Source organism: Neopelma chrysocephalum, unplaced genomic scaffold (genome assembly GCF_003984885.1).
Source record: "Neopelma chrysocephalum unplaced genomic scaffold, ASM398488v2 Primary Assembly neopelma1_194, whole genome shotgun sequence".
NCBI classification, from domain to species: domain Eukaryota; kingdom Metazoa; phylum Chordata; class Aves; order Passeriformes; family Pipridae; genus Neopelma; species Neopelma chrysocephalum.
In genome coordinates, this window is record NW_020897856.1 from 412,824 (window position 1) to 438,632 (window position 25,809).

Here is a 25,809-nt window from a genome sequence, read left to right on the forward strand (position 1 = left end):
ATTCATTGTAGGATCTGTCACTTCACTTCCCAGCTCTCTGCACACATGGGCCCATCACTCTGCCTTAACCATTTCCATGGTTCAGGCCAGCACCTGCACGTCAGCCTGGGGTTATCGCACGGGATAGCTCTTGTCCTGGGATAGAGACAGCCCTAACATCACCACCAGGACAATCAGAGGCAGTTCAGCTTTACCTTAAATTAAAATGCCCATTCATAGGAAGAAAAACAGGGAAATGATGATTTCTTTGCTAGGTATCAGGAGGTCCTGGGGCTGAAGAACCCGGAGCTCATCCCCCATTCCCTACCCTCGTGCCCTCGGGATTCGTGCCCAAGTCTCCTGGCAGCAAAGGGGGACAGTCCCTGATGGGAGCAGCTGCTGCAGAGCAGGATCTGAGCTGGCAGGAGCCAAGGACTCCATGACCTGCACATCCCACCCTCATCTGCTTCCTGAATGCCACATTCAGCCCTCCAGGAGAGCATCCCTGTCCAGCAACCATCTGGCTCCTTAGCCTGGAATGCCACTAAAGGCACAATGCTGCAGGGATACACAAAAACTTCTTCAGGGGGCTGCACAAGGTGAGAGAGGGTATGCTGGAAACACATCTGCTTTTCCTTAGCTCCTGTGAAATTCCTGCCTGCAGAACAAGAACCACAGCACTCACAAGGATGCCCCCCACCCTCTGCACATGTACTCACCTACAACCCAGCCAGGACAACCTCTCTGCATGCAGAGTGAAGCACAGTTATAAATAAATACCAGCACACTTTCAGCAGCAAAGGCCAAGATATTCTAGACTTGCCAGGGAAACTGGAATTCTGCAGCTAGGCAGCCTCATCCAAGACCCTGCTTGGTTTATTCCCAAGTCCATAACGCTAGTTGCCAAAAAGGACCTGACTCCCACGCAGGTACACACAGTCTTCCTCCAGGAGCTAAGATAGAACCATCACTATCTGCATGTGCTTGCAGAGAAGCTTCTGAAAGAAAAATCTTCCAAGAATGTCTCCCAACCTATGCACATGCAAGTCCTATAGGCAGCCTCACCTTCACTTTTGGAATTAGGAACTGGCACTCATAAAGGAACAGATTATTTTCTATTCTTTGTTGTCAGGTCCTTTAACACTGGGATGAACCAAGACTCATCTTTCCTCTCTCCTCCCAGCTCTAAACCTTGGCACAGCTCATCCCAGATCACTTTTTTTTTTCCCCCTGAGAGGCATCCTCATCTCAAGCAACCTCAGGAAGGGAGGAAATACAGTTCTAGCCCTTAGTAAACTTCCCTGTACCATATTGGGAAGAAATCTTTCCCTGTGAGTGTGGGGAGGCCCTGGCACAGGTTGCCCAGAGAAGCTGTGGCTGCCCCATCCCTGCAAGTGTCCAAGGCCAGGTTGGACAGGGCTTGGAGCAACCTGGGCTAGTGGAACCTGGGCTGCCCATGGGGTTGGAACAAGATGATCCTTAAGGTTCCTTCCAACTGAATCCAGTCTATGACTCTGATTCCATATGGTTTTCATGCCAAGAAGGCACTGTTTAAGGCACTAGGAGGACCATGTCCTGCTGCACAGGGTTAGATCGACCCAAGAAGGCAGTCCAGCAAATTCTCATCTTCAGACTCAGAAAGGCACTGATAACTTCTGCAAGTCTCAGGAGCAGCTCACAATGATTTGTAACCCATTATTCCATGGGGGGTAAGCTAAAAAGAAAAAATCTGCCAGGGAGCAGTAAGGCCTCTGCTTCTGCTTCAAAATAAGGTGTGATTGTATTATTTGGAAAAATGATTTTTGTGTGTACAACAGTATACTGCTCCTCTAATGAGGTTTCAAATTTTGCTTCAAAGCAAAGATTTAAAACCCCTTCAGCTTTCAGAGGTAGTTCTAGTCCCTCAAGAAGGGGCAGCTAGATGAGGTAAGCAGCAGTGGAGAGAGGGATGATTTTAAATGTTATAAACTAGATCTGCTTTGCTGGAGAAAAATACTACCTGTTTTCACCTTAAAGCCAAGGCAAGGCAGGGAGAAAACAAGAGACCACGATTAAAGCCCTCCCCAAGCTGGGAGGCAGCACAGCAGCAGTTGTTGTGTAACAGGGGCAGCAGAGCCTCGTGGCTGCCCAATTCTGTAGGAAATATGATGTTTTCTCCCTAATAAGAGTCCTCCCTGAGATGGGATCGAGACACATGAGCTGGTGGGGTGGGGGCAGGGGGAAGGAGTCAAAAAACCTGCTCTGCTGGGTGTTATTTTGTTCCATGGCATTTGCCTTGTTCCATGTTTGCAGCAACCAGGATTTTATAAGTTTATAGCATCCCCTGGCCCACTGCTGATCCTGGGGCATGTCTGCCTGTGGACACAGAACACTCTACTGGCACAGGGACATCAGGGAGCTGGGAGATTTGGCCTTGTACCCAACTCTTCCCCTGGACTATATCCTTGCTGCTCTATCAAGAGAGTGCTGTACTGGAATGAAACACAGTCATTACAAGAAGATTTGCTTTGGGGGAGATCACAGATCACCTTCCACTAGCCCAGGCTGCTCCAAGCCCTGTCCAACCTGGCCTGGAACACTTCCAGGGATGGGGCAGCCACAGCTTCTCTGGGCAACCTTTGCCAGGGCCTCCCTACCCTCACAGCCAAGAATTTCTTCCCCATATCTAACCCTGCCCTCTGCCTGTTTAAAACCATTTCCCCTTGTCCTGTCACTACCTACCCATATAAAAAGTCCCTGATGATGACATTTTAATAGCATGAATAAGGTTTAAAGCTGAAAGACAATTTTCAGTCTGTTTTCAAAAAAACACTTGAAATGACTGAAAATTTCACATGAGATCCTCCAGTACTTGGTAACTTGTGCTGTATCTGTTTATTCAGATGACATTTGATTTGATCTGGAAATTTCCTGACTGAATGAAGAGCCGCAAAAGTGTCTTTCTCACCAGGTACAGGACCATGGTCTCCCCAAGCTCGTGATGCTCTTGAGCAGTAACTGAAGAACTCTCCACAGCCCTTGGCACTGACTGAGGCAGGAGCAAGCTGAGAAACCCCCAGCTGCTTCACTTGCAGCCCAACTCCCTGCCTCTCCCTCAGGAATTTTATCTTACAATGGTTTCTGCAAGTTTCTCAGGTTTCAACTCACAGAAAAGAAAAAAACAGAACATCATCACATGACATATGAACAACCCCAGGCTCTTCAAGTATTTCTGGCCATAAAAAAGCCCCATGTCATGACACTTAAGTCACTGCAAAGTATCTTGGATTAGTTCCGTTTCTTAGCCACACAGAATGCAAAGCACTTCACTGGGAAAGGGAGAACTAAATAATCCTTAAACATCTTGGTAGTCTGAAGTGCTTCAGGTCAGACATTCCAGTCCCTGGGACCCTCTGTGGGCCTGGAACCAGTCAGCACCAGCTCCAGGGCATTCAAACCAGGGCCAGCAGGGTTTGACCAGGAACAGGTTGGGATGAGGCACCAGTGGGGAATCCAAAGACACACTGAGTACAAGGCAGACACAAAGAGAACTGGCACCCATAAACTTTTCACACCCAAGCTCAGGGGCAGGGAGTAAAAAGGATCTAGACAAAACAGTTCTGAAACGGAGATCCATTTCTTAATAAGGCTTTGAGTGCATGTGTTTGTTTGAAGTACTTTTCTTAAATTAATTACCACAAAAGACAGGCTAGCATTCTTCAAACAGTCGTGATCCTTCGTTCCAGTATAAAACACATATGCAAACATGGCTTCAGGCCCTCACTTAGGAGATCGTTTTAAAGCTTGTATTAAAAAATACCTTTTTCATCCAAACGACAAATATTTCAAAATAAGCATTTACAAAAATAAATGGTCCGTTCCCAGAGGGAAGGACATTTATAGCTGAAATTCTGAATACATCTGGAGGCAAGGCAATTATTGATGAAGCTAGTTAATAAAATCTTTGGTATGAGTACAGGAGATTAATATTTATGCACCGTTGGCTTCCCTTGGCAGGTTACCGCACAGACAGGCGAAGAGGCAGCTCTTCCTTATTCTCTTGATATGTCTTCCAAATACAACATACAAATATTTCTAACATGTCTTCCTATGATAATAGGAGAAAAGCCCAAGATTCTCCTGGCTCTTCCTACGACTTTTGTATCTAAAAGAGAATGAAGATGGGAGGAAAAAGAGAAAGTGAACACAGTTAAGTTTCATTCTCAGCGGGGAAGCAGCACCTGCAAAAAATTAAAAATCAATTGAAAATAACTGGAGGAAAAATTTCCTTCGATGTAGAAATCAACTGCCAAGAGAGGAGAACAATGAATCTGTTGGGATTCATTGCTGCAAGTTCAGACAGGAAGAGGAGATTGGTGAGTTAGGGAAGGGGCAGCTTTATGCCTGAGCATGGCACTGGATGGTGCAAGGCTGGACCACCACATCCAGGGCTGGTGGCCCTGTTACACACGAGGCACTGAGATACTACAGAGAGTCAGGAAAGAGCCTCACAAACAGGAAAAAGCAGCCTTGCAACAAAACACTTGTTGAGATTGTTTTTGCTAAAATTACGAACTAAAGACATAGAGTTGACTTGAGGCACAAGGAGCTCCCCAGGGAGAAAATATGCAAAGTCAGCTGGCACAGAAACAAGGGGCAAGGGGCTCTGCAGTCTGGTAGAGAAAGGTTGAACAAAAATGTTAGGCTGGACCTGAAGCCAGTTCAAATTGAGAGTAAGATACACACTTATAATGCTATGGACTAATTGGGATCAGGGGAAGTGATGAATTCTCTGGTTTTTGGTATCAGCCTCTGAATAGTTTTCTGAAAATGCTTTTATTAAATGTGGATGACTGAACCTGATGAAGGGAAGCAATGGCATCTAAGGAAATACGTGGGTTTGGCTTGAGGGTCTAAGGGTTCCCTCAGCCTTAAACTGTGACACCATGGACAGTCCAGCTGAGGGATTCTGATCTGGGAATGAAGCACAGAGCCCAGACTTCCACATCACCTGAAAAGTCCATTGACTGGTGCTACTCGAAACCTACAACTCTGTGAAGGAAACCAGCAGAGAACAATGTAACTGTAACTGCTGTGTCCGGGGCACAAGGAGCAGAAGGCACTAACCCAAAAGTGAAAGGTAGAGCCAACACCCAGAGCCAGCAGCAGGGGCAATGGCTGCAGCTGCTCGGGCTCAGCCAGTCGAGCCAGCACAGTCCAGCCCTGGCACTGGCCAAGCTTACACCGGCCCCAGGGGCTGTGGGAACCAGAGGCCTTGGGTCTGTCTCATGACTGCTGGGAATCATGACCCATTGCTATAGCAACAAGAGCTCATGTGACCACTGCCTTTAAAAAGAGTCCCTATTTGTGGCATCCTCTCAGGCAAACTATCCATTATTTATACTGCAGCACGTCTGCAGTGCAGTTTGTATCCTGAGCTCATTGATGAATGATGGCACCTTGACCCTCCCCGTCAAGACATGTCAGATCAGGAGCCCTCTCTGTCCCGTGCTCAGGGAAGGCAGAGCCCTCCAAGGTGTTCCCTTTCCCTTTCCAAGAGAAACCCCACAGAGCAGCTCACCTGAGTTACAGCAATACCAAAACAGGGCAAGTCCTGCAGCCACGCTGAAACAGGCCAGGAAAAACACTGGGCCTGGAGAAAATATGAAAGGGAACACATTAAAAGCAGCAGAAGTTTAACTTGGTTCATAAATCATCAATTGCTATTAATATGCATAATTAAGCATATTCAAATGAAGCTAACACATTCACAATTCTGTTTGTTCTGTGGCTAATGTTCTATGAGGCACGTTTAATGGACAGCAATTAATTTTTACTACAATTGCTTTGCCACCACCCTCTGTTCCCCTCTGCTCATCTTGCTACAGCCTGTAGGATTTAAGGGAAAGCTTCCTTGGATGTTTCATCGCTCTCAAACTTTGTGCAAACCCCCTTTAAACAGCACAAGAAACATTAACCAGCCTGCAGGGCTCTCACCACACGGCGTGGCACTTCCATTCACAGCCCCTGCCTGAGGGTAAGAGACCACAGCCCCTCAGAGCTACATTTTTAGGGGGTTTTTCTATTCCCCACAGGTGTTCCACAAACTCCATTCTCATGACAAGAGCAGATATTCTTGCTCCTGTTTACAGCTCTCCTGGGGGCTGAGATGAAGAGCCACACGTGGGCCTAAAACAAATCTCCCCCTGGAAACTGCCTGCCTGGAATTACACATTTAATGCTGATGGTTGGTATTGATGTTCAGTAAAACCTTTCTAATTCATACTTAGCTACTGACAAAACCTCGTAAAGATTTATATCTGCTTCTTTATCGCCCAATATTCTATTTGTATTTACCACTTCACTAGGAATAGAGCTACAATTAAACTACATCTGTCAATTTAAGGACAAGTGTACTGCAGACTAACAAATTCCTGGAGCTGACACTGGAGAAACAGCAAAGGAGCAGGGATTTGGTTGCTCCTTGGGATGTAACCTCCCAATGAGGGTGGCTAGAGGCCAGACAATCTCCAGTTTGAGGACAGCTCAGGAAAAAAACCTTTTAAAAAGTAAAAATAAAATAAAATAATATTTCATTTTCTTATTTCCAAGCACCTTCTCTGCTCCTCCTGTACTTTTATGATGCAGGCAGCAACAGCAATGTGAAAAATCTGAAGAGCAATTTGGTTCATATTCAAAGAAACACCACCACAGGCAAAAGTATACATTGCATTAAACTGTGTTTCTGCCCCTTGTTTCAGTCTTCTTCCAGAAAACTGGCATAAAGGCATAATTTACAGAAAATGTCTTGAATATCTTATAATTGTATCCAAAATTCTAAATAAAATATTAATTAAACTTAAATGATAAAACAGTTCATTATAAATTCAGAAAATTCTTCATCTTTCTTTCAGCTCTTCCTTTCCAAAATATCCTACAGTGAATAAAATATTTGTCTGTGTAATCTGGCATTGAACAGAGGAAGGTGAAAATAATTAACATGTTTTCCTAAGGAAAATATATTTAAGTACATCTTTCCTTTCTGCTTTCGCTTTCAAATGATTTGTACTTAAACTGAGAGCTCAAAAAAATGAAAAAAATTGAAAGTCATATTAAAAAAACAAACTGATGGCCTTATGCAAAGTGATAGCAGCATCTGAATAGCCCTTACTGTTCAAGCACTGAAGAAATCACAGGAAATGAAGAGTTTAGCTGTAACAGTATAAGTGAAAATACCATTGTAAATATTGATTAAACTCTACAGTCTCTTCAATTTCCTGGCACTGGTTTCCTCAACAGCAGCTCAATACATTTTACTCCATTAATTCTACTTAACTTGTGACAGTAAAGACATCATAAACCAAACTAGTTGTTACATGAAATGCAAATTACATGATAAAATAAATTGCATCGTAATCTGCAAAGCCATTCCATCCGGTGACACTGTATGGTTTATTTACCCCTGTCATTTAGCATATATTGCTCCTTGTCAGTGTCTATCTCTGTGGGATCTGAGGTTTCTAGAAATAAAAGCAACACATGAGAAGTTAGTACTCAGCTCAAGCAAACAAACAAACATAATCAGCACATGCAAAATGGTGCAAAACAACACATTTCAAAAAAATACCCAATATTGACATAAAGTTTTAACCCCTCCAAAGGCAGATCATCACTAGAGTCAAAGGTGGGGATATGCTGATCAAAAGACAGGCACACAGTCACCTGAATGAAACCACAAACAGCTGCAGCTCCACCTCTGATCTGCCTAAGCACTGAGCACATAAATAACATTACACTTGTTTCCCAAGTGTAATGGGAAACTAATTCTAAACTAAAACCAGGAGCTAATTCTTCCATAATGCCAGCAATTTTCATGGTAATAAATAGAAACTATTTGTTAATAGATGCACTAATCTGAAAACGCCTTTATAATTTGATGTATCACCATTCTCTGTTCTTGAGCAAATCTCTCTGGGTATTGATGTATTTAATGGATAAAGCACTTGGGAAAAGCCTCTTGGTGCAGATCATTTACCTAAATTCAGGTCTTGGCTAAAGACTTGCTCAGCTTCTTTGAAAATCTGTAAGTTCTACGTGCTAACCTTTGGCATAAATAATTTTTGCCTCTATCTTTCTGCAAATTCAAGTAGAAAAGGAGGTTGGCCTTAAGACAGGATGTTCAGTAGTTTCTACTCTGGGCAGAAAGACCCTTTTAGAGCTGCCTTTGCCACACAGATGTGGAGACAACACTGCAGAAGGGGTGTGCACACAGCAGTCACCAGACATGGCAGAGGAGTGACTTTCCTCAACACATCACCAATCTGCATAACGATTTTTTCAGCCACATCTCTTTGTGGTCATAAAAATCACAGAATCATAAAGGTTGGAAAAGACCTCTAAGATCACCAAGCCCAACGGTCAAAGGGTTAAAAGGGTTAAAAAAAGGAAAGGAGAAAAAGTGAGAGCTCCAAATATGGCTGTCAGCAGGAAATAATTTGAGACTGACTGGTTTCAACTGATCTCCTTCTCCTACATGACATCTGGAGCTCGGTGAGGTGCCTTGGAAAACTGCCCTGCACACCCAGGGAGCAACAGGACCTGCTGTCAGGGGAACAACCACCTCCCTGCTAAAGACGTCCCCCTCCGTGTGGGGACGGCACGTGGCACTGGTGCAGGACAGAAACCCCTGCAGCACTTTGCTGTGAGGCCTGAGAGTCCCTGAAGCAGGAAGGATTGCTGCAAAGCCTCCATGGGGCACTCTGTGTCACTGGCAGCCTCACCCAGCCGGCCCCTTTGAGGGGCTGATGTCCTCCCTAGGAACTCCAGCTGGAAATCCTCACTCTGCACAGGAGAGCACAACCAGACCTCTGCACTTCTCTCAGGATTTTGCTGCCTGGGGCTGGTCTGAGCCTTTATCCTTCTAGTCTGTGTCAGCACTGAGGGAAATAAAAACATTTTCTGAGTCTCTTGGAAGCTCCTGTTTGCCTTCAATAGCTCTGAGGCTGCCCCAACCGTGTGCCTTACCCCCCCTCTAGTGGGAATGCTCCGACATTACCAGACATTGTGCTGGCAATTTACACTTCAGGCAAAGAAATTTTGTTCTAGCACAGTTTTTAAAGCTGTTTTAAAAATGAAAAAGATATATTTGAAAGGATTTCCTCTGTAGAAAACATTTGTCATATGTACAGTATGTAGGATATTACAGAACTCCATCCTGGCCATGGTTCATCCATGTCCTTATCAATAATTTCTCCAGGTGTTTGTAATGCTGTTTGTTTCAGCTCAATCTGCACTTAGAACAAACTCCCCATGTTAGGGATTTTCCTTCTTCTTCACATTTTCAAAATCTAGTGGCAATTCAGTAAATGCCCTGTGCTAAATTTGACAAATTTAACAAGTACTTCTAAGAGTATTATAGAATCATGGAAAGGTTTGGGTTGGAAGAGACCTTAAGGACCATCCAGTTCCACCCCCCTGGCACGGGCAGGGACACTTTCCACTAGACCATTCCTTGACCATTTAATCCAGACTGCAGACATTTGTTTTAATTACAGAACTCATAAGAAGCAGCAAGCATATTAACACAATCATCTCAGTATTTCCTTCTCAGGTCAATAGAAGGAAACTGCAGAATCTCGGCAAATAGTAGTGTTTTAACCCACATATTTAAATTATTCTCATCCTTCTGAGGATGGTTAACATAAGAGAGTGTGCCAAGATACAGAGAATTTAACAACTTTTGATGGTTACTGAAGTCCCTTTGCATAATGCTGCAGCAGCAAAACAGTTCTGGGGCACCACAAGCAGCTGCATGTTTAACACGAAGCACTTATAGCACAGGTACTTGCTATGCACAGTCTGCACATGAGAAGCTCTAACCCTTCCTACCCTGTCACCTGAGGAAAGCTCTGAGTCACCACATAAATCAAGTGCAAGGATGAGCACACTTCTGCTCTAGCTAAAAGTGAAAACACCCCACAGACCTTACCCAAGTCTCCTTGTAAAGATATATCATCAGAAACAGCTTGTAGAAGGTGCTATTGAACATTAACAAGCTTGAACTCTTAAACATCAAAACAGTCTTGAAATTTTATTCTTAGTGACTACACTAAGGCTTTTTAAACTGCTCTTAATTTACACAAGCTGTCTGCTGACTTCTAGTCAGCCTGGCAGAAAAACCTGTTGCTCTTGAGTTCTACGCAAGTAAAAACCACAGATCCAAAACTACTTGGTTTAAGAGCCTGTTTTCCCACAGGGCATGACTTCTACAAGGTGAGTATCAAATCATAACACTGTCTTAAAGCTGCTGCGAGGCTCAATCAGTTGGGATTGGTGCTCAGCTGAAATCCTGAAGCAGGGATGGGCCCTGAAGTCCCCAGTTCAAAAGGGTTCAGGTATGGACGTGGGGTAACTCTGCAGCCTCACAGTGTTTGTGCTGGGTAGATACAAATCCCTTCCTTCAAAATGAAAGTTGAAATTAAGCTATATAAATTTTTACACGACATTTTCACTGCAGAAATAAAAGAGGTCAATCTACAGACTTTTGCAGTAATGGTTTGAATCCCACTGGAGTTTGTCTCATGCCTGTAATTTGCCCTGGCACCTCACTCTGGAGTTTCTTACAAGAAGAAATCAAGTGACTGGTGAAGCATTACTGCTGGGATACTTTATAAGGATTTCTTAAGCTGCAGTCCTTTTGCAGCTTCCTTAACATAAATGTGGGAGTTTTCCCTCAAGCTCCTCAAGTCATTTCAGTGTGCAGGATGCCTGAACCGATTTCCCATCCACTTGCAACAGTGTTCTTAGGTAGGGAAAAAAAGAAAGACCAACACACATTAGACAGCATTATCACACGCTGGCAAGTCAGGCTTGAAATTTTCCTTAAAGAAATGAACTCCTTTGCAGTACAGAATCAAATCTGTTTGAGCCTCAGCCCTTACAAAGTGCATACAAGTGTATTTGGGGGGCAGCTTTATGGACATCAGTCAGGCCTGTCAGCTGCACAAAACAAGTCCTAAGTGATTTTAATATCACAGTCCATCAGTGCAAGGGCCTATGAATGTGTGCTTCGTGTTAAACTAGACACAACAAGGAGATTTATGGACTGAGGGAAAGCCAAGCTCCTGGGCCAGCAGACATTTGAGCTTAACAAATTGGAGGTTTGTGATGTTCCCCTGCGCTGCAAGTCAAAATAAGCACAGAGGAAATAAACAGGCCATTATGAAGCAATGGCTATGAAAGAGAAGCTGTAATTCATAGGAGTTATACTGCTGACATGTTGCACTTAAACTGTTTTAAAGACATAATTAATATTTCAAAACGATCAAAGAGTTTTGCCCACTCTAATCAGCAAATAACAAGAAGTCAAATCCCCGTACGGCTTTTGGAAAACTCCAGTGAGAAGGAATTAAGGTCTATCCCAAAATTTATTTAAATAATCTGTTTATTTATATTATTTATAACCTGTTTAGGTTGTCTAAATAACCTAAACTTCATTTGAAAGGAGGAAATTCACTGATGAGGAAATTCACAACTCAATCAACTTAAAAATCAACTTACTCAAGATTTTCCTACTTGGCAGGTCATTAAACAGCTGTTCAGCATTGATCTGCAGAGCCCTGTAAAACTCCTGACAGTGTCTGTCTCCTTTCTTTTGAAGGTGCTTTAACAGATCTGAGAGTCTGGTATGGAGTGATGCCTTTGGATTCCTGAACTGTAAGAGAAAAGCACTCATCAGAAGACAGATTACAACAGATAGAGATCAATTTTAAATCACTTTCCAGTATGCCAGGGAGCAAAGATTTGGAGCCTCTTTGATATTTCAAAGGCCAAAAAAAATAAGCAGAACCTATAAAGGACATACATGCACTGCAGAGCACTGAGCTCCACGTGGTCAGCATTGCCTGATGGAGAGGATATTGCCTCTGCTTCCCCTCATGCTTTTTTCCATCCTGATCAAGGGAAAGCCACTGCATTTGATGTCTTCCCTGGATCCAAGCTAACATGGTACTTGCTATTCTTACAATTCTATTCTGACTGTTGATAGAAAATATCGTCAAATCTTATAATAAAGCTTGATGATTTCAAATTTGCCCTCAGTTGTCTAGTAATGATCCCCAAAAAGGCACTTAATACTCCTTATCCTAGTCCCAGTACTGGAGTGCTCATCATCCCAAGATTACATATTTCCTTGTTTTTCTTTGATTCCAGCACAATTAACTGCTGAGTGCCCAGTTCAAAAGGAACAAATTCCCATGACTCAGGTGACATGGCAAGCAGCTGCAGAGGAAATTACCTCTTTTCTGTAGTGCTGAATGTGATAAGTATTAGGAGACCTTACAAAGAGAAGGAAAATGCATCCCTAGGCTTACACATCAAACTGATTTCAGCTTATTTGGAAAATGTCCAAAGCCATTCTCAGCAAAGCATCATATTTCATCGCAGCACAGTGGATAACCTTTGGAGCATACTGAGTTGGGAACAATTCCTGCTCAAGGGGGACAAGAATGCCACAGACCTTACACAACACTCCTTATTCTGACTAAATTCCCACAGATACAGCTACCAGATACAGCTGAGATCACAAGCTTCCTAAACACTCAACAGAGTTGACACAAACTTGCCTGGACCCATGCAAAAGCAGCTCACTGCTGTCTAAGTGCAGAACTCACAAATCATATTTCACAGTTTCTTTATGTATTTCTTTTGAAGCTCTTGAGGGAATGAGATGATCTTGTCTGGCACATGTCATACTGGTTATCATAACTGAGTGGCAAGACTGGCTCAGCTGATGATCTAGCTCTGCTCTACACCACAAAACACTAATTGTCCCCACGGGGTTTGATTATGGCAGAATAAGACCCATTTTTCCTGAGGTTAAAGCACTGATATGCCAAAACCCTGAGCCTTGTGCAGACAGGAAGCCAGCAGTGGGCAAGTACAAACTGTTACAAGTAGGATCAGGGAAGCTCTTTAACTTTGTCTCCACACAAACTTAGAAGCTCTTTCTCTCTAAAAACACCTCCCATTTTTGAAAGATTCATGCCAGGGAGGATGGCCTTGCAGCACCGCTGCAAGATGTTACTAACTCCATCCACTTCCCATGGCTCCTGCACTTACCAGTGGGACTAACACTCCCTCCTTCTCTACCAATACTCGGAGTTATTAATTAGTTACTAAAACTGATTAAGCTAAAAGAGATGATTCTGTGGACAGAGCTGGATGCAGCACAGATCACCTGATGTGACACCCCCACACCGCCCCATGTGAGGAGGAGGCACGTGGGGCACTCGGTCACAGGATGGTGAACTCCTGCCCATGGAGCGGCTGTGAGGGTGCGTGCTCCTGGTCAGGGCAGGGACCCTGGCACTCAGCTGCTGCTGGGAGAGTGTCCTCTCTCATAACCACTTGGCATGGGGAATGTGCCAGCCCTGTGACTGCTCCTCTCACATGAGATCCCAGATACAACCGGTCAGCAATGAGGAGGTGAGGAAGACTGGCTGTCTGTGGGGAAGAGCTAGGCTAGTGACCTGCAAAAACAACACAACAGTCAGAGACACAGCAGAACTCATCAAATTACCTTTTCTGCTTCTTCATTGGTAAGAATTTGGGGGTAGACTCTGTTAAGTTGAAGAATAATTTTATCAACCACTTGCTCATTCAGTCGGCTAGTGCTTGTAAGGAAATACATGTCGTGCTGCAGCCGATGACAATACGACTGATCTAGAGAAAAAATAACAGACAGAACAAACCACAGCAGTTAATTAACAAGCCATTTTTAAATTCTGTAAATTTCATTTTCCTACCAGTGATTAAATACCTAAATTAAAATTACCACCACCACCTAATTTTAGAAAAGCGAACTATCTGTTAGGGAAACACAACACAGCCCTTTGCTTCCAAAGACCCATCCACTTGAAATGACACACATCCAAACTCCTGGCTGGTCAGTCCTGCTGCCTCTCTCCTTCCAAAGGAAGATGGTTCTAAATCACTTAGAAGTCAAGCACTGATGGGTATTTAATCAAACACAGCTCTGAAGTTAATAAATCACTGAAAATAAATTTTCTATCATATAGGAAGCCAGATTATGACATTTAAAACTGACGTGTTTTATAAAAGCATCTCTGCCAAGGGGCCATCAAGGTTTTTAGGAAAGGATTTCACACAGGAAGGGAAGAAAGGGCATTCAAAAAGTAGTACATTTTTACAGGTAAGTACACTCAAATACACACACACAAATAAACCACATCTTCTTCTACTAACCCAAACCTCTGCAAATACACAAATCCAGATTTGCTGTTGGTTTAGGCATCATACCCAATTTGTCAGCAATGGATTTTGCAGGAGCATAGCTTTCTCTATAGCTGCTTGTCTGTAATCCCTAGATTAAGATACAAGCACAGACTGGTTCCACAGGTTACTGTGCCCTTATCAGATTTAAAAAGAGAACATCCATGACCGTGTCTGAAATGAGTGTTAAAATGCCAGTACAATGCTTTACAACTGAGCAGCACAGAAAACAAACACAAAACACCCTCACACTCCCAGCACTTTCTCCATTTAAAGCAAATGTGTAGGTTTTATGGTATTCTGGCTACCAGAAAATACAAAACCATCAGCCCCTTGTGCCCTGCAATTTAGAGAAGACAAACAAAGGAGTGAAAGAAAAGAGCCAAAAAACTTTGCCCTGATGCACTGCACCTACACACAGCCCTTGCCCTTCCTGTAGTGTCACTGGTTTGGGTACTACATTGTCCTTTTTCTGTACCTGTGTAGCACTGACAGCATTTACAGGAAAGGGTTCAGGAAAACCTCCCAGTGTGACCATCACTTACTTCTGCAGTGCCAGTGCCACTCCTATTCAAACAAGAACACACCGCTACTGATGTGGCACAGAGAGCTGTGATTCCACGGGCACAACAGGATTCCAGCTACATTCTTACTTTTTATGCAAACACCATTTTACTTCCACGTCTTTCTAATGCTTCACTTTTCCACAGCTTGCTCCAAGGCAGTTGTAGTGCACTGTCACAAACACACTGCCATGAAAAACTTGCTGTGCTGAAATACTTCCCTTCTGCTGCGAGAAGTTCCAGGTTCTCCTGGATTCAGAGCTGAGATCAAACTTCTCTTCAAATCAACACATTGGCATGCACAAAGGGCTGAGGCAAGGACCAGGAAGACCGTAAAGTTGTGCCTGTTCGTGCAAATGCTTTCTGGGTAATGAAGCTCCCCGAAGCATCCTCCCCCTCCTCTGCCTCAGTGACATGATTTGTAGTGATTCTCAGTGTCACCAACAACTCTGCACCTGCACTTGGACAGAACATGCATTAAACCAGGGTCTTACAGCCGAGCAATTAAACTTCAAACAACGCTGTGACAACCAACCAACCACAGCAAGGGCTAAAAGTCCAAAAGAATGAGTATACAAAGTGAAATAAAAGCAGGCTCAGAGTGTCATCTCCTCTCTGTTGCTGCCCCGTCATTACAGTGTCCAGACACAGCAGTTACACCAGTGAAGGGAACTGGGACCAGCTGAAGATTCCACTTAAGCCAAGAGTACTTTCTGAGCAGTCCCAAGTGCTCCCTGTCCTCCTGGTAGTTTCCATTTACACACACTCAGCAAACCATCACCTTACGTGACAGTTTATGAGGTCTTACCAAGGTCTTTTGCTGCCACCCGGGGCACCAAATTACAGGGCAGAGGCCTCTCTGAGATTTCAGGGGCTATATTTTCTTACCATCTGAGCCAAAAGACAGGAGCAGAGAATGGGACCATGCTCTTGGCCTCTCTGGCTACTGCTAAACTGTGCCTGCCAAGGACATGTTTAATGCCTGGCTTAGGCACCTGCAAGATGCTTCACCCATCCTATGGGATGCTCCGTGTTTAAGAAGCCCCCGTGAAACATCTCCTATAGACATTCCCCCTGCATGCACCTGCACCTCCTCCAAAGTATGTGAGCTCAGGATTTAGGATGAGGAGCAAGGCTTAATATTTCTTGAAGAGCACTTACCAAGCTCAACACCAGCTCAAGGAAAGCAGAACAAATGTATCTCATCCTTCCACTATCTCACCTCTCTCTTCCAAAATCTTCTGTCTTTTCTCTAATTCTGAGAAATCTCTGTCCAAACCACACAAGGAACTGCCTTCAGACCAGAGAAGGGAAACTTCCCACACTGACACCGCTCACCAATGCAGAACTGTAGCCCCAGCCACTAAATTTAAAGAAAATGAACAAAAAAAGCCCCACCAATCCTAGCAGCTGGAATATGGCACCCTGCTTTGGAGTGATAAGGATATCTGGGCAGCACATGTGTGCATTTGAAGGCTCCAGGGCCCAGTTTGCCCCAGGAGCTCCGGCAGCTTTGTCGCTGTTCCCGTGCACTGCCAGTCATGGCCCACGTATGGCTGTACAATGAGGTTTTGTGATCACTGCTCACAAGCAGCAGCTTTTTAATAGAACATACCTATTATGAACATTTTTAAGCAACAGGAACCCCAAAACAGGTGACTTCACGACTGCAGCAAAGCTACTGATGTGACGCCAGGTCTTAAGAATTTAGGGAGGGGGTGTTTGGGATGTTTTGCATATCCAGTTTTTATCTCACTGCCTCAAAGAGACAACAGCTATTGCAAGGACAATTTAAAATCTTTATGCTAAGGAGACTGTTTTTAAGCAGGACTCACCCCAGCATTAAAGGGACAGTAATGTTGTTAGTCAGTACTTGCCTAGAAATTTCAGGGCAGCAAAACTGGGAGACCAGGTGAGTTTACCACAGTTCAGTGCACAGGTGTGCCACTGCCAGGCATTTTAATGTCCTCAGACTGCACAAAGATTGACTATAACTTCAAATTTGAAATGGAACATACTACAGTTTCACCTTTCCCTCTGCCAGATCATTGAGCTAACTGGACTTAATCCTGTCCCACAGTCTTTGGAGCCAAGAGCAGGTTTGCTCAAGTGTGCAAGTGCTGGGGAGGAGGTGGAGGGCTGGCACTGAGCTCAGCCCTGCTGAAGAGCAAATACAGCTCAGATTGGATACCATGACACTGAACCTGACCTGCTTTTAAAAAGTTGGTATTTTCCTTACTCACAGGAAATGTAAACTTGCCAAAGAGGCAAACAGGAAACTCAGGAACTGTCTCTGATAGTTGGGAAGAAAACACGACTAATGTTATTGATTTATAATTACTAAAAGCCCGTGACACACCACACATAACCACTTCTTTCTGTTACCCGAAGTCCAAGCAGCCTCTGGCACACAGCACAGGCACCCACACCAGCACACACACCCTGCACCTGAGGAAGGAAAGGAAGGACACATAAAACTAGAAGACACCAGAGGAAAGCAGCCAGCAGCTCCTCAAACAGAGGATAAAATAGATTATAAAATAATTATAACATATATTAAATTTATAATTTACCAAACAGACTATAAAACATCATCACTGATTTAGTGATGATAAATTCACAAGCAACATATGACAGTAACAAAGCAGCACGCTCATCATTTTCCACCTGCAAGTACAAATCGCCCCCAGTGAAACCCTTCATAAAATGGCATCTCTTGATCCTTCCCTCCAAATGGGCAACTAGGTTTCTGACAACAGCTGTAGAATGACCCAGCCACTACACAAACTGCTGGTATTGTAAGGCTGCTGAAACATATTCTGCTCTTGGAAGTAACAAAGCTCATAAAAACCCTGAGCAGATGTGACCACAATGTGCCAGGCTGTCTGCTACAGCACCTGCAGGAAAAATGGCAGGGGTGACAGGGACACACTTGCTGAAGTTCTTCCTGATTTAACAGCAGTGTTCACAGGGAGTTTGTCAAAGACAATTCCTAACCTAGGCATGGGCAGCAGCCAGGATGTTGGACAAGCCTTTGCACTCCTGCTCAGCCTGTGCTGAAGTGTCTGGTCCCTGAAAGCAAGCCACTGGCACAACACAAAGCAGGACTTTCAGGTTATCTTGGTTGTCAAAAACCCTTTTGTAAATTTGGTTCTGCCTAACTATTCTTACCATAACAGACCCCATGTTGCTTTCTGTACCAGAAAGATAAATGGGATTTTGCCTCTTGCAGGAGCACATGCTCCTCCACCATCTACTTCCACTGCCCTTCTGGATAAAGCCACAAGGCCCTATGGACTTGCCACTTTAGGCTGGGTCTGCACTGCCACTCGTATTTATCGCAGTAAATGAATAAATCCAGCTGCATTCAAATTCAGAGGCTGAGATCAGCCCCTCCTTGCCACACTGCAACACATAACTCCTGTCATCCAGGCCTGGGAGTGTAAATGCTGCCAACTGCCTCGTCAGGCAGGTGCACACCCCAATTAGCAACTCCACTAACATTTACATAAGGACTCTTGAGACTGCCTCTGACACCACTGTATCTTTGGTATGGTTCCATCTTTGGTTTGCTTTCCCCTTAAAAGCCTCCTTCAGTTTACCAAACAGACAGGATCATCAGGCAGATAAATTTAAACACGTGAGACGCAAAACGCAACACAAGACATTCGCCATAACAACACACAGAACTTGCAAACATCCCTTCCAGAAACCTCAGTGGTGTCTGCAGTGCAAACACAAGCTGCCACTTCCTGTAAAACTCCTGGATGATTTTCATAAACTTTATACAGGAAACCTGGCAACCAAGACCTTGAAAGTTTGGATCTGATGATCAAACCATTTGTACCTGTCCATGCAAACTCCTCGCTGAAGCGTTTCAGAAAAGAGACGAAAAAGTCTTTCTAAACAAACTGTTAGCTTAACACTAATTTAGTTCTGGCTTTCCCCTTCAAGAGCCCAAGAAAGGGATGCTGAAGATTTAAGAAGGAATCTCTGGCTGCAGAGAAATGATCAGATGGCACTGGCTACTCAATGCACCCCCGACAAGCAACTGCTCTGCTCCTCTGGGCTGGAAGGGCGATACAGAGGTGAAAGACGTCACCCTCCTCAGCCACGCTCACCCACTGCCACGTGCTACTGGCAAGTCACCAGAAGTCAAGAGTGTCTGACAGCAAGTCAGAGAATCACAGAGTCATTTAGGACGGAAAATAAGCTTAAGACTATGGAGTCCAACCATCAACCCAGCCCCACCATGGTCATCACTAAACCATGTCCTTGAGTGCTACATACACACATTTTTTGAACACTTCCAGGGATGGTGACTCCACCACTGCCCTGGGCAGCCTGTGCCAGGCCTTGACAACCCTTTCAGTGAAGAAATTTTCCCAATATCCAACCTAAACCTCCCGTGGTGCAACTTGAGGCCGTTTCCTCTCATTCTGTCACTTGTTGCTTGGGAGAAGAGCCCGACCCCCATCTGGCTACAGTCAGACTTCAGCAACTCGTTTCTACCTGAAACATCTTTTAAAAACAGAAGAGAAAAAGTAATAACAGCGAGCAAAATACTGAAACGCCCTTAACCCCCGAGTGTGACACCAGCTTACACACAGCCCCCAGGGCCTCCAAGCTCCGCAGCAACAGGGCCCCCAAGCCCGCGGGCAGCCCGTGCGCTCGGCAGGAGCCGGAGGACGGGGCTGAGCAGAGCGGGACACCCGGACACCCCGGGCTGGGGCCCCGCACTCTGCCCTGCGCGCCTGTCACCGCCCCAGCCCCAGGGACCGATGGCTCCGACCCGCGGCCGCGCAGCCAAACCCCGCGGGAAGGCACCGAACCCCCCGCCCCGCGGTCCCGGGGGCTCCGTCCCTCACGGCCCAGCCCGCACTCACCGGCCATGGCGGCCCCGGCCCCGCCCGGCCCGCGGGCTGCGGCCTTCGGCCCTGGGCGGCCTGCGGGCTGTGCTGGGCCGGGGCGGGGCGGCGGGGCCAGGGCGGTGCCTCCGGGAGGCGGGACAGGGAGCCGGGATGGGCTGCGGAGCCGGGGCGACCGGGGCGACAGGGGTCCCGGGGTCGGCACCCTCCGAGCCCCCGGCGGGTTTCCCCGCGCCCTGACAGCCTCGGGGGCGCGAAACCGTGAACGTGCACCCGCACAACCACCGGGCTTTGAATCGATTCATTGCACAATTAGTAACGCCGCGATTTTCTTTTCCCACTGGTGATTTCGCTGTCCGACATACCCACGTCTACACCTGGCAATATCCATGTTTTCCTTGTGCCGCAGCAGTTCTGGCGCGCCTGCAGCGGGTAAGGCACATTTGGCCCGAACAACTAATGCACCATTAGTAATACCACAGTTTCCTTTCCCACTGCTGATTTCACTGTCCAAAATACCACGTCTACATCTCCACAATATCCACGTATCCATGTTTTCCCTGTGCCACAGCAGTTTTAGTGCAGCTGCACATTTGGCCCCTAGTTACTTAAGCCCAGGGGCAGGGGCAACCCGTCTCATAGAAAAGGTTGCAGGGAAGCATCTAATTAATTGGGATATATTAACTTCATGAGGGAAGAAGTACAAGCAAATCCGTGGATTTAAAAAAATCCTATTTGCATTAAATTTCACCAGCACTAAATTTCACCATTTAATTACCCAGCAAGGTATGGAGGACAATATGCTTTCCTAGGGATAAATGCTGCAGAGGGTTGAAAGCGAATCTCAGTTTTGAAAATTGGGAAGAAAGGGATATGTTATTTATTATTGCGGGGGGGGGTTGACTGTAAAATCTGGTATTTTTTTTATTGTATAGAAAAGGTGGATTTCTACTATGGCAAAGACACAGGGTTATTTCTAATTATGACTGTGTCGAAACTATGAAGAAAATGTTTAAGAGGGACAGAAATCCTCCAGAGGGATTAAAATCACAGTAGGCAAAGCTGCCTCTAGATTGGCACATAAAACACTTCAACCACACAACTGCCCTTGCACAGACACTTCTTATTTAAAATTTGCTTAAGTAACAAGTCCTCAAGCAGCAACATATATGCTAAACCAGGAAACACCCATTGCATGCATGATACTAGTCCATATGACCCTGAGAGGTTTGCCCTTGTTTGCCTCTGTGCCATTTAATAATGGAATCACAGAATGGTTGGGGTGGGAAGAAACCTTAAAGCTTATCTCGTTCCACCCCCTGCCATGGGCAGGGACACCTTCCACTAGCCCAGGTTGCTCCAAGCCCCATCCAACCTGGCCTTGGACACTTCCAGGAGTGGGGCAGCCACAGCTTCTCTGGGCAACCTGTGACAGGGAAGAATTTCTTCCTTATATCTAAACTAAATTTCCACTTGTTCGGTTTGAACCCATCGTAACCCAAGTGTGTGGAAAAGCTGTGCCAATACACCAGGAGTGGTTAAACGGATAATAAATCTGATAACAATAATAATAATAATAATAATAATAATAATAATAATAATATGGCTCCATGCTTGGAGTGGTGTAGTGTCTTGGGAGCGTGTAGCACTGAAGCTGGAAGTCAGTCAGCATGTCCTGACGGACAGGCCAGAGTGTCTGAAGCCCTATGGGGTGGGAACGAGTTGCCAGAACGATTTAGTGAGGACATGACTTTGTGCTTGGATCAGGAATCATAGCTTGTCCCGCATTGGAAGAGGCCCACAAGGACCATCGAGTCCAGCTCCTGGCTCTGCACAGGACATGCTGTACACCCTCTCATGAGAGACAGCTGCAGCTAGCATGGTAGTTAGTAAAAGAAAAGAAGAAAAAGAAAACAAAGAATTTTTTTGCAGTTTGCAAGTGCTGCCACTCCGTGGTGTCACAGGGTGAGTGTTACACCCTGCACAGCTGCAGAAATGAGACCTGGGCCATACCCATGCAGGTCCTGGGGCAGCATTTTGGCTGGCAGGGTTACCCACACCATCCTGACGCTTTCTTCCGCATCATTTCTCTCTCTGATACTCTCACCTCTGCTTTCAGAGTCTGCCCTTCCCTGCCAGGGAGCAGTTCCTAGTGAGGCACAGCTCTCCCAAGACAGTAGTGTCCCACCCTGTGCCATATCACAATTTGAGGCACCTCCATTAAGAAACAAAATACCTGCAGCCCCACATTTACCCTCTGACATGTTGATCTCTACCTCTGTACAAGAAATGAAAGCAGCTTCATCCCTAGAAAGTGTAAGAACATGGGGAAAACACCTCACTGAAATATTTTTAATGTTGCCAAATGCTGTGACATTCATGGTGCATGTCCTTGAGAAGATCAATAAACATCCTAAGTTTATTCCATTTACCCTCAGGAATCCAGATCTTTCTAACAGCATGAAAATAGATTTTTAAATTACTATTATTATTGCACATGGAGGCCTTGCTCATGCCTGTACCAGAATGATTTTGGCAATGTATTTTAGTAAAGAAACAGGAGAGGAAATTGTCACTTTATAAATCCTTTCATCATATACTTTTAAGATTATTTTGGCTGGGGCCCTGAGCTACCTGGTGTGGTGGAAGGTATCCCTGCCCATGGCACAAGATGATCTTTAAGGTCCTTTCCAAACCAAACCATTCTGTGATTCTATTATTCTATTTCATATATATATATATATAAATATTGCAGCAAGACGTGTTGCCTAGTACTAAGAAGCAATGGCAGAATGGTATGCTGAGGATTTTTTTTATGACCATTTTATAACTTTGTGAATTCACTGCATTTTGTGCTCTGCTATAAAGTTTCTCTGGAAACTCTTAGAAATTTTAGAAATTCCTAATTTAAAAGCTTTTAGAACTTTTCAAACTGCCAGAATCTAAACCACCAAACTGAAGACCTGGTCATCTTAATGTGACATAGACTGAAATCTCTAATACAAATCTAAAATGTTTTTCAGCACATAGTGAGTGAAATGGGAGTGAAAATCAATCCCTCAGGAGTGCTGTGATGCACAGTGCCACGCTGCCTGGAGATATTTTTGTCCTACAGACTCGGATAATGATACAAGAAGCAGAGGTTAAACATATCTCCTCCTCATGCCTGTGGCACGCAAGACCTCTGCGGCAGGATTGCTGTGAGGTTTGCCTTGGAAAGGCATCCTCGGGGAGCCACATGGCCACGGCAGAGGCAGCAGCCATGGACACCCTCCCTGGGAGGCACGGACTTGGTTGGAGCTGGGCACCGAACCCCTCCCATGGTGTGATCCGTGACATTCAGAGAGCACAGCGGATATGGAAGCCACACCTCGGGCCGGTCACAGCCATGGGCTGGGCACAAACAGCCCCACGGATCCTCACGCTCCTGCAGCACAGAAACGTGGGCTTTCAAACTGCTCCCAGGCCAAGGAGCTCTGTGAGAAGCCCACCACCTTTCCAAAACTCTGATCCACTTCAGAGTTCTGCCTCCTAATTTAGTGGCCAAGCGAAGTGAGCTGCCCAACAATGTTTTATTTCCCAGCAGATCCATTTCCTGGTCAGCTAATCTCAAAACCCAGTGCTGTTTCCTCTCGCTAAACGGACTGATTTGTTTATTTGAGTGAATTACTTGACTTACTCAATCTCACCCTTGTCCTGGCAGCATAGCTATGTAGTGCTTTGTTTTATCTGTTAACTGTTGAATCACAATACAATTTGTTATTTTCCCACAGCCCAAGAGGGCTGAATCTCTTTAGCAACAAATTAAATCCAGATAGTGCAGGCAGTTCCTGTAACAAAGTCTTTCTTTGTGTTTAAGAAAATACAATAAAATATTTCTTAAAAGCTCAGATTACACACTAAGCTCCCTTCAGCACATTTTAGTCAATAATTTATAAAAACAAGCTCTAAGAAGCAAAAAAACTGGGAAGGCAGCGTCGGGCTGGCCACTCCCGTCAGAGCCACTGCCCCTCCGGCTCCGCACGTCTGTTCCCGCAGATTCGGACTTTTCAGACCGTTGTTTTGCCCGAATTCCCCGTTACAAATACGCACTTACATCTTCTGTAGAGCATCATCCATCGGTTTCAGGGGTTGTGCCGTGCCCGGCACACGTCCCACGCGGGGCAATCCTCCTCCTCGCCTGGATAAGCAGAGGTCACGGGCTACTTGGAGAAGCGAAAGTAAACGGGGAGGGAGCGAGTACGGCCAGGAGATCCGGCACAGCTCCCCGCCACCGGCGGGCTCCGCTGCTCCTGAGAGCCAGTGGCAATTTGCTGATGATTTGAGCTCTGAAAACCATGTTTGCTTTCTCAAAAGGGTTTTTTTTTGTGTGTGTGTACTCGTAATTTCTACGGTTGCTTTGCATATAGAATGGATTACTTTCCAGTCTTATTTATGTAGTCATAGTATTATTATTGGTATAATTCCTTTTATTCCTTTGTTGGTTAGAAGGAGATGAAAAAAAAAATTCTCTGACTCCAAACAAAGGCAGAAGCTGTGCTGCAAGTTCCCAGCGCTTTATTTCCAGCCAGTTAAGCCAAACTGTTAAATGGGAATAGAACTGACTTGGATGAAATTATCTTCCCCCAGAGGATAGTCAGGCACTGAACAGGCTCCCCAGGGCCCAAGGCTGCCAGAGCTCAAGGAGTGTTTGGACAATGCTCTCAGGGAAAGGGTGAGATTGTTGGGGTGTCTGTGCAGGGCCAAGAGTTGGACTTGAGGATCCTTGTGGGTCCCTTCCAACTCAGGAGATTCTGTGGTTCTGTGATAGCCTGGAGCACCCACAGGTCTGGAAATCCCTGCTCAGTTTTAACTTCCTGCATATTTACCTGGATCCCCACCCCCCCAGTTCTGCTGTATGACACCCTATCCTTGGACATTTTAACAGCATTAGTAAAACAAGATGATGTAGATAATGGAAAAATTGAGTACCTCTTGTTCCTGGCAAAAGGGAAAAATCAGCATATAGAATAAGACCATCTATACTGATCATAAATTGTCCTGATAAATATTGTAGAAGTTACTGTGTTGGCTGTTGAGCTGTCCACAGGATAATGAAGAACCAGCTTCACAAACATGTTCAATACCACGCTTGGCTCCTTATCTGATCCGTTGTAAAGTGCAAATCACAGGAGAAAAAAATACTTTTACACAGGAGAAAAAAATACTCAACTAATTATTTAAAAATCCCCAAACAATTGAATTCTTTGAAGGCAGGAAGTAAATAAATCTGTTTGAGCATCCTCCCCTTGAAATAGGTGTGTAAATAAACAGCTGACAGATTTGGCAAACTGACATGCCACAGAGCTCTGGGGAGGGAACAAAGACATTTTATCTACATGTCCTCACATGTAGAGTCATCCCTGTGCCAGCTCCTGGCCTCACCTGAGCCCCACAGGCCAGGGAGGATGGAGAGGATGATGTGCAGCCAGCATGCAACCCTCAGGCTGTGTGAAGGAAAGGCCAGCACTGGGCATGGGTTAGAAGTCACTACAGACTCCAGCTCATGCATACAACATGCATCCTGTGGGAAACACTGCTGTGAGCATTTTCAAAATCACCTTGGCCTTGAAACACATGTTGAACACCAGAAATCTGGGGAGCAAGCTTCTTCTGCTCTGCTTTACACCAGATGAACTTTCCCTGCCTTGCTTGCTGCTGTGCCAGAGCACCTTTCCATCATTGCAGGAACATTGGCTACCAGGAATGGAGACTGGCTTTTGAAACATCTCGATGTGCTGGGGAACTATCCAGTTTTCCCACCAGCTGATATGCTTGGGCTGCAGTGACAGCAGAAATGGCTATTGCTTATGGAATAATTATAAAAGAGCCTTTCAACACTGGGTCTGTCAATCATCTCTCTCTTCAAAATAGTTCTTAAAAATAAGTAGAAAAGATCACCTGCTCATGTTGCTGAGGGAAGAAACATGAGAGGTTCCATATATCAGTTTGGGGTGGGCAGGATTTGAGACTTCACACAGTCCTGTATTATGAGTTGTAACTGCAAATACCACCCTAAATTGGAAAGGCACTGCTCCACCCCACAGCAGGAGTTTATTAAATTGTCATATTTAATTAAAGTTATTAAA

The 25,809-nt window shown here is 45.0% G+C and overlaps 1 protein-coding gene across 4 annotated transcripts; it reads right to left on the reverse strand.

The window, feature by feature from the left end:
- Window positions 1–1,574: 1,574 nt before the first annotated feature.
- CARD19 (caspase recruitment domain family member 19) lies at window positions 1,575–23,873 on the reverse strand. Of its 4 annotated transcripts, none has more exons than XM_027702714.1 (6): window positions 23,778–23,873; window positions 13,538–13,680; window positions 11,518–11,671; window positions 7,419–7,478; window positions 5,540–5,611; window positions 1,575–4,123 (listed from the first exon to the last, which is right to left on the reverse strand). In XM_027702714.1, exons 1-6 carry the CDS (start codon window positions 23,794–23,796, stop codon window positions 4,011–4,013), a joined length of 561 nt encoding a protein of 186 aa, XP_027558515.1. In that variant the 5' UTR covers window positions 23,797–23,873; the 3' UTR covers window positions 1,575–4,010. The 4 variants fall into 4 exon arrangements, with proteins under 4 accessions (XP_027558515.1, XP_027558516.1, XP_027558518.1 ...); XM_027702715.1 differs by lacking the exon at window positions 23,778–23,873 and adding an exon at window positions 19,700–19,749; XM_027702717.1 differs by lacking the exon at window positions 23,778–23,873 and adding an exon at window positions 15,975–16,079.
- Between the last annotated feature and the right edge of the window lie 1,936 nt (window positions 23,874–25,809).

Coding starts and splice junctions, on each gene's coding strand:
- CARD19 (XM_027702714.1), bottom strand. Junction 11,672..13,537: donor CCAATGAAGAAGCAGAAAAG/GTAATTTGATGA, acceptor TTTCTCTTACAG/TTCAGGAATCCAAAGGCATC. Junction 4,124..5,539: donor TTGGTATTGCTGTAACTCAG/GTGAGCTGCTCT, acceptor ATTCTCTTTTAG/ATACAAAAGTCGTAGGAAGA.